At 44.3% G+C, this 9,325-nt stretch overlaps 1 protein-coding gene across 1 annotated transcript; it reads left to right on the forward strand.

Annotated features, from left to right (window-relative positions):
- The first annotated feature begins 4,317 nt into the window (after positions 1-4,317).
- On the forward strand, positions 4,318-9,325 carry LOC109414673 (myosin regulatory light chain, striated adductor muscle). Its single transcript, XM_019688503.3, has 3 exons — positions 4,318-4,589; positions 8,368-8,504; positions 8,660-9,325. Exons 1-3 carry the CDS (start codon positions 4,398-4,400, stop codon positions 8,841-8,843), a joined length of 513 nt encoding a protein of 170 aa, XP_019544048.3. The 5' UTR covers positions 4,318-4,397; the 3' UTR covers positions 8,844-9,325.

The raw sequence follows: 9,325 nt of genomic DNA on the forward strand, positions 1-9,325 counted from the left end.
TCTCCAGTCTCTCATCGTGTAAGTTCTTCTGTTCAATCTCACGAGTGAAAATGGCCTGTTGTTATTGGTCAACCGGGGACGCAATTCAGTGCTACGATAGCATTCGTAATTCTTCTTGAACGCTCACAGGAAGAGTTGCTCAGTGGTCTGCTCAGCAATGGGAGACAAATTTCAGTGTCCAAGAAGTACCTCACCTCTCGTTTAAGTGAGGATTCGGTTCAGTTTTACCCATTTGGAAACCCATAAGCGCATTGTGGAGAGATACTTATGAAGCGAGAAGAATACTGCATATAGTTGGCATAAAACTTTTCATCCGAGTATCTATTCTAACTATACATCTCTTATTCACGATTCTAACTCCCTGAATTGAACTAGCTGTTGGTAAAGCTCTTCCAAAGTCACCGACGAAGACGTTTCAATACATAGTATAGCTCACAACAGAGGATTCCGGAAGTTCGCCTGTAACAATCCATCTCAGCTCCGTATTTAGTTGAATAAATTCAGCGTTAAGCAGTTTCTGCTGCGAATTTAGCAACAAATCGTAGAAAATTACTGAGTGGTCGATGTGATTACCACTCCGGATTCATTAAAACTTGGATCTGCGAGAGCGATAACCGCCGGCAGGTTCCAGGCAAAACATCAAAGCTTTGCTGAGGTAGGTTTTAAGTGATCTTCGGTAGCACGTATAACTTCATCAGCTCGCATGACATATATGATCAATGCCACGATTCGATAGATGCCAGCACTGCTTGCTTGCTAACAGATGAACAACTATTCGCTCATTTAACAGGAAGATTTTCTCGTTTGCGGCCTTTGAGATATTATGCAATATGAGATCCGTTATCTAAGGGATCGTTCTTAAATGCCGTGTTGCCGTAACGTCCACCGAGCTTCACGACAACTGCAGACAGTATTTGACATGAGCATGTTTCGTATTGTTCAGTAGTGTGGTGTATAGTTGAGGTATTGGTGGTGGGAGGTGATCGTGCATCTTGCGAGATGTACTTTGTGTTTGCGTAAGTTAGACTGTGGATTGGGATGAGATATGTTCCGGTTTGGAGTCTGATTAGATTTCAGGGACGGATTTGCAACATGAGATATTCTCGATGGATCTTGGGAGGAGAGCGGATATAAAGTTTGCTCATGATTCACTGGATCCACGTAGGAATACAGAAGATTATGATGCTTTTGCAGCACCTGCCACACGTCGTCCTAGAGTAATCCGCAACGAATTGTCTCGGTCGTAGACAGTTCGTAGACAGATAACATGGCAGTCTTGATGGATGTCGACTGAAGGATTACGCAGTGAATTTCCGCGAACATTCCAGATTCCGGGTGCGCACATATAAATACCTGATAAGTTCGCCTGCAACTTCAGTTATGTTTGTACCGTCGCGTGATATACCTCGTCCAGTGTAAAGTGAAGTGCTAAGTAGCGTAAAGTGCGTAAAGTAGTGTTAAGATTTGCAGAGTAGTAATAAAGTGTAGTGAGTAGTGTAACCAGTGGTGTAGTGCCTTTCAATCCGAATTTCCGACCCGTGATACAGTCCACCCCGACCCGCCGGAGTTGGCCCCGGATACGCGCCAACACTGTTGCTACAAGCGAAAGTATTTGTTCTCATTCTCTGAAGATTTCCTCGTTCTCCCTTTGACAGATCAAATAATAAAAGTGACCAACCGCTTTCTAGCATATTTTCAACTTTTTTCACTAAAATATAAAATATAAAATATGCCAACACTGTCTTTAGCCAAAAAATGCAACGAAAACCCGGTAACTCTCATCGTGCACTACATCAGCGAGGTGCGCGGAATCTAATGCACGAAGAAGGTTAGAAAGAGATTTAATGGATTTGGTGTTTATTTTAACCTTGAAAAGTGAAAATTGATCATTTTCAAACATAATCAAAAGGACAAAGAGCAACTTATCAGTTGATATGTGTAAGGTAAAGGTATGACGAAGCCATACCTCAATTTTCAAGAGCACAAATCTGAAGAATCGAATGTCGGTTTGCGCTGAAAAGTTGATCGATTGGTCACCATCAGCGGGTAACCCATCGATCACCTTTTCAGCACAAACCGATTTTCGACTCTTTAGATTTGTGCTCTTAAAAATTTAAGGTATGGGTTTATCATATCTTCACCATAAGGCAGCATTTTTATTTAACTTTCTATTATGCATTCACTTTGTTGCAGCTTTTTGAAACTTTACGGGATATCTCATTATCAAAAATTGACATTTTTCATAGGAAAACTAAAAAAATACGTAGGAGCAATAAAGATATGACAACACGGTCTACATAAAAAGATATACATAATACTATACTTAAAAATTCTACAGAACTCTGAAGTCGTGAAAACCTTTTATAGGAAGATATAAAAGATTCGGTGATTTTTCCTGGTAGAAAATGGGTGTTAGTACAAGTTTTATCACAGAGAACAGGCATCCAAGTCCAGTTCCGAAACTGTGTAAGGAATTTAACGGTCATTTGAAATCGTGGCGCTGCAATCGGTTAATTTCTCATACTAATTTAATTCGTCACTTGAAATGTTTCAATTCACCACTGACTGTGGCCAGGGATGGGAACACTCACTTTTAAAGAGTTACACTCACTTGCTATTTCCTCAGCTCAGAAGCGTGTTATCAAGAAACGAAGTATGAACGACTTTTGGCTTGTGATTTTGTCTAAAACTTTGCCGAATAGAGTAGGGGTCGCACACGCATACCGAAGTCGTGGGGGAGCTGCGAAGGGAACTCTCCACGAGGTGAATGTAAATTACACTCACTTCGTAGAGAGTCGCTTTCATAGCTCCCTCATAACTTTGGGATTCGTGTGCGACCTCTACTCTATTCGGCAAAGTTTTAGACAAAACCACAATGCAAAAGTCGTCCATACACCGTTTCTTGATTGCACGCTTCTGAGCTGAAAAAACTGCAAATGAGTGTAACTTTTTCCAAGTGAGTGTTCCCATCCTTGACTGTGGCAATATAGTGTTTGGCGGCGTTAGTGTTTTCATCGTGTATTGGTTTGCAACCTTACTCAAATGAAGATTCAAATCCTTACACAACTTTCTGAATGATTTTTTTTTTCTAGCCTGGATGTCTGTTCTCTGTGGTTTTATTTTCTGTACTTTTTTTAACTTGTTTAACTTGTAAACTTTTCTCTAAGTTGAAAGCACATTTATAGTGCTCTGGAGTGATAGAGCATAATGAGAACTCAGCACTCATATTGATGGCCAGGTCGCAGGGAATGTAGGTCGTTTCGGGCAAAATCAACTATAAGTTATTAGAATAGTTCCCGTTCAGGATTAGGAATAGAAATTCGTAGACAAAACTTAAGTTATGGAAGCAACTATGGAAGTGAAACGTGCCGCTAGAGCCGACCTACTGATCCTGAACTATGGGCCAACAAAAATTATGAAACCTCGTCATCCTCTGTTCGGAAAAGGTTACCCTACAGGGTAACAGGGCAAAATTTGTGTTCTGTATTGTGTATACCCACATGTGATGTCCTTGTTTATAACGCATTTGTAGTGTTCTACTAGAAGATGCTCTATTTAATAGTGCTTGTTTTTTCCGTAATAACGGCGCCCAAAGTGGGGCCCGAACCCACAACGCTGAGATCAAGAGTCTCATGTTCCACGACGTCTCTGCGCGACGATTACTCTTTATCCTAACAGGTAACAGACAATTGCATGATCTCGAATTTTTTTGGTTGGAGACAAAACGGAAGCTAAATTTGTTGCGTACTTTCAAACTTGTGAATAATCGACTATTACGAACCCAAAATCAAAACTGTTTGATGGTAGATCTTCAACAGCGTTACAGTGTTTACCGACTCGAAGTTATCGCTCGAAAAGCACAATGCAAGGCTTAAAAATCTTTAAACGCCCGGTGTACGATCTTTATCCTATTATGTTCAAGTTGGGACAAACCTTCGTCGCATTGGGTGGATTGCTGCAACAAATGCATGCTGCGATATTATCATTACTGTTGCGCGATGATTGAATGTTGATTCAGTGGTAAGGACAGTAACTCACAGAAGTATTCACTAGAGTTTTGCATCAATATCATATACTCTTTTACACTCAACTCAGATTCGTAACTTTACAGAATCTTCAATAAATCTGTAGCTTCTGCCAACTACTGCAATCTTACCAATCTTAGGAATGTCAAGAAAATTTAAATCAGTCACCCATCACCATCTCAAAGCAACTGCACCTGCACCAGCAAGATGCGTTCAGCGTACCATCGCAATAAAAACACCCAAAACTATAAAAGCACCCTTTTCCAGGAGCTGTTTTTCAGTTTGTCGCGTTTTCCCACCGTGAGAAGATTTTCCCACGTTGTCGTCGTCATCGACCGTTGACGAGAAAAACAACATTCTTCAGCACAAAAAATGCCGGGGCCAGGCGGCAGCATGGACTACCTCAAGGACCTGAACCAACCGAAGGTGTACGAACTGAAGAAGGCGTTCTGTTTGTTTGATCTGGACGGGGACGGGGTGATCAGCGAGCAGGACCTGAGAAACACTTTCCTCACGCTCGGGGTGGAGATGTCCGAGGCGGAAATCGGGAAAATGTTTGATGGGGTAAGTGCGAACTGTGGAGCGAGCGAACGAGCGAGCCAGGGGCTGCATTTCTACGGAAAAGGGATCAGTGATGTGGAAAATTTGCAATTAAAATCCAATTATGGTTGTCTGCGAATCGGAGTAGGCCGACTGGGTTGTGACTTTGCTGGAAGTGCGGGCGGCGGCGGCGCAAGGCTTACTTTGTTGGCGTTTGATGGATTGTGCCGTGATGCGATTTGCGCGTGCATTGAGTGATATGATGGAAAGGGCGCGAAACGATTATCACATTCCTGGGATTTGCTTCAATGCGTTGAGTTATGGAAATGATGTAGAGTTAAAATTAGTTAGTGATAACGTTGTGGAATCGAACGTCCTTCTGGAATGGAAATTCAATAATGGGAATAGTTCTTGAGAATGCAATCAGGAATTCCATGGATATGGAATAATCAATGCAAAACATACGAGGATGCCAAATTATTTAAAGTGCGTAATTTGAAAAGTTGAAACAAGTTGAATTTTGGCTTAATTGACACCATATGATTTATAAAACTTCAAGACAATAGTTAATAGTTACAGGCCCGTGCACAGAAGTGGCGCCAAGGGAGGGGTTTTTGCCAATTTCGGCAAAAGGCGGAGGGGCGCCTGGTGTATGAAGCGTCGGTAATGTGGATGTTCCTAACACTCCCATGGTTCCTCGTCAGATTTCTTTTCATTTGGCGTTTCCGGGGATCTCAGGGAAGATTTGAGGGGGGGAGGTTCCTAGGGCTACCAGGATTTCTCTAGGGCGTTTCAAGGGGGTTCCAGGGGGTTTCAGGAGTTTCACTGAGGTCTCCTTGCGTTTCAGGGGGTCCCAGGGTTGTGTCTTAGTAGATTTCATGGGCGTTTAAGGGAGCCTTAAGGACCCTTCGAAAGGTCTCAGGGGGTTCTAAGGAAGTTCTAGAGGGTCTCAGGGGCGTTTCAGAAGCATTTCAAAGGCGTTTTAAGGCGTCTCAAGGGGTTTTCAGAGGTGTTTAAAAAGGCCGCCGGGAGAAATTATGGGGATTTTCAGATGCGTTCAAGGAGGTCACAGGGGGTTTCAGGAGGTTTTTAGAGAACATTCAGGGGATGTGACCAGGTTTCAGATTCACGTGGTGTAAGCGTTTCATGAGGTTTCAGATAGTTTTCAGTTTAAGGGGTTCTTAGGGAGTAACCAGAGGGTTCTCAGAAGCATTTCTGGTGGTCAGAGAGGGTTTAGAGGTCGTCCCTTGAGGTTTACAGGGGCATTTCAGAGGGTTTATAAAGGATTTCAAAGGCATTTCACCTTTCTTGAAGCTTTCTTGGAATGGTATCATGTACCATTTTTAAGGGATTTTCAAACCTCCTCTTGAACCCACCCATTAAACTTCTTGAAGTGCGTTTTCAATGTCAGTGATGTAATACTATTAAAACACCCCTGAAACCTCCGTAAGTCTTTGAAATAACCCTCAAACCCTTTGGAATGCCCTGAGTCCCTTGAAATCTTCTGAAATGCCATGAAACGCCCCTGAAACTTATTGAAACGACCTGAAAAGACTCCCGAGGGCCCCTAGATAAATCCTTGAAACAGCTTCAAATGCGCCTAAAATGCCATAAATTGCCCTTAAAATTCCCATTATCCTATTAAAACGCCCCTGAAAATATTGTAATCCATTCGAAATTCCTCAGAAACCCATTTGGAAAGCCCTTAAAACATGATTGAACTTCCCCCTTCCAAACATCCCTGAAACTCTCTTGTAACGCACGCTTTGACATGCTTTTATACACGACCCTGAGAACTCTTGGTACTCCCTGAAACCCTTTGGGTCCCCCATGATATTCTCCTGGGATCTCCTGCTTCTCCTGAAAATACCTAAAACGCATTTGAGATCCCCTAAAACGGCCATGAGATCTCATGGTTCCCTCTGACATCCCCTTGAAACATTTTTGAGATCTCCTGGTCCCTAAAATCCCCTGAAATGCCCCTGAGACCCTCTGAAACGCTTCTGACACCCTGTGAAGCGCCCCTGAGACCTCATGGTACTATTGGAACTCTCGAGGAGCCCCTTGAAACGCCCCTGAGTATTCCCTTGATAATGCCGGTAAATATGGCAACGGTAGCCCGGGGGCATTTATACGGTTGAGTGAAGGGAGATTAAATGGGTGTTTTAAGGAGTTTCACTTTTCAGGGATAATCAGGAGGTTTCAAGAGCATTTGAAGGAGTCTCAGGGTCGTTTCAGGAGGTTTTCTGGGTTTTCCAAGTGGTCGCAAAGGCGTTTCAGAAATACTCAGGGGGTTCAGGAGTTTTAAAGAGCGCATCAAGGAGTCTCAGGGGATTCCTAAGAAGTTCCAGAGGGTTTCAGGGGCGTTTCGGTAGTACCAGGAGAACTCAGGTGCATTTAAAGGGGATATCACGGGTTTCAGGTGTTCCGAGTGGTCTCAGGAGCGTTTGTGGGTTTTCAAGAGCGTTTCAGGAGGACCCAGGATGTTTAAGGGGTTTCAATGGAATTCAAGAGCACTTTAAAGGGATCTCAGCGACGTTTCAGTCGGTCTCAGGGGCATTTAGAGAGTCCTATAGGGGTTTGAAAGGAATATCTGAAGCCCTTCAGAGGGTCTCAGGGCGTTCCTGAGAGGCTCAGAGGCGTTTTAGGAAAAACAGGAGATCCCTGAAGGAACCCTCCAAGGAATCTCAGGGGCGCTTCATGGTGTCTCAGTGGTGTTCCAGACAGTTCCAGGGTCATTTTAAAGGGTCTCAGATGCGTTTCAGGGGCCCAAGGGTTTTGCAGTAGTTCTCGGAGGGTCTCAAGAGGACGTCCTCAGGTAACAGGGAGTATGAAGTAATTTCAAAGGATCTCAGGAGTGCTTTACGGAGTTTCAGGGGGTTTCTTGAGCGTTTCAGGGGAACCCAGGGCCGTTTCAGGAGATCCCATGTTTCAGGGTAGTTCTAGGAGGTCTCAGGGGCGTTCCAGCAGGTTTCGGGGGTGTTTTAGGGAATCCCAAGCGGGTTTCAAGGGAATACCTGGGGCGTTCCAGGGGATCCAAGTGAATTAAATTTCAGGGGGCTACCTGTAAATCTCAGGGGCGTTCCAGTGAGTTTCAAGAGACTCAGGAGATCCCAGAGACTTCCAAGGAGTCTCAGGGGTGCTGTATATGATCCCAGAGGTGTTCCAGACTATTCCAGGGACTTTTTGAGGGGTCTCAGAGGCGGTTCAGGTGCCCCAGGGGAATGTAGAACATTCCTGAGGTCTCAGGGGTGTTTCAGATAATCCCAGAGAGTTTCAGGGAAAATCGATGGAGTCTTATAGGTGCTCTTGAAGATCTCAGGGACGTTCCAGGGGGTTGCAGGAAAACCCATTGAAACCCCTTGAAACGCCCCTGATACCTCCATAATCGCATTTGAACGCCTTCAAAATCTCCGTATTCAATTTAAAAAGCCTCTGAAACCCATAGTAACGTCTCCAAAAGGCTTCATACACCCCTTGAAACACCCCTGAAGTGCACCTGAAACCAGTCATTAAACCTCTTGGGATTTTTCTAAATTGTTCCTGGAACTCCCTGTAACTCTCTGAATTGCTTCTGAAATGTCATGCAACGTACTTGGAACCCCCATAATCGATTTGAAACGCCAACGAAAACAGTCGGAACGACTTCAAAAGGCTCCTGAAATCTAAAACAACCCCCTGAAACGCTCCTGAAGCCCGTTTTTGGGCTTCAATTTTGTCTTAAATTTAGTCTCTCGTGAACAAAGCGCTGGTAAATTGAGATTACAGTGTTCTACCAACGAAAATTGTCTCTTTTCCAAAGGTAGTGCAACCGCTCAATTTGGACGTCTTCCTGCTGCTGGTGCTGCAGCGAGCAAACGGCCTTGCCCCGATGGATGTCATGGTGAACGCGCTGCGCTTCTGGGACAAAGCCAACACCGGTTTCATCGATAAGGAAAAGTATGTTAACCCTTCCAATCCGTCTCCCATTCCATTCCCATTCCCTCCAAGGACTTAACCTATTCTACCATCCACCCAGAGGGGGTCCAATAATTAGAAAAGTTTCACTTCTGATCCCAGCTTTCGTGATGTTTTTTTTTTTCGGCATTTTCCAGGTTCAAGTTCGACATCATGTCCTACGGGGATCGCTTCACGGCGGAGGAAGCCGAAGAGGCGCTGGCGGACGCGGCGGTGACCCGTGGGCCACAAATAACCCGCGACGGCCAGCTGCTGGAGAAGATTGACTACCTCGACTTCGCGGCGAACATTTCCGGCTTCCAGCGAACGGACCACAAGTAGCGAGTAGCGAGTAGCGAGTGCGACGACGGACGGGATCCAAGCAGGCTGAGGATGGAAAAGCTGAAGCGACGAGGTGGAGCGGTGGCAGTTTTTGGACGCGAGTCAAAGAAGGCTATGGATTGGGATGTGTTGTTTTTTTTTCGTTTTCACCAAAGGATAGAACATAGAAACATGCGGCAAATGCAATCTGTTTCAGCTCGGGTAAGGGAAAGGAATCGGAATTATGTGAGATGTGGATCAAGGGAAATAAGAACTGTGTGTTTTTGTTTTATGTCGGTATCGGATCCGTGCCGGGTGCCAGAAAATGGAAAAATTTATTCGGATTGTTCTTGCTGTAGTGTGGATACAAATGGAGGAAACTGTTTCTCAGGAAGGCAGTTTGCATGCATTTCCATGCATTGTTGAAAGAAAACAAGACGAAGAACACAATTTTTGGCATGCAATGGGGTGTGAAATAATAAAAGGAAGCTCTATCTGACTCA

This window comes from Aedes albopictus, chromosome 1 (genome assembly GCF_035046485.1).
Source record: "Aedes albopictus strain Foshan chromosome 1, AalbF5, whole genome shotgun sequence".
NCBI classification, from domain to species: domain Eukaryota; kingdom Metazoa; phylum Arthropoda; class Insecta; order Diptera; family Culicidae; genus Aedes; species Aedes albopictus.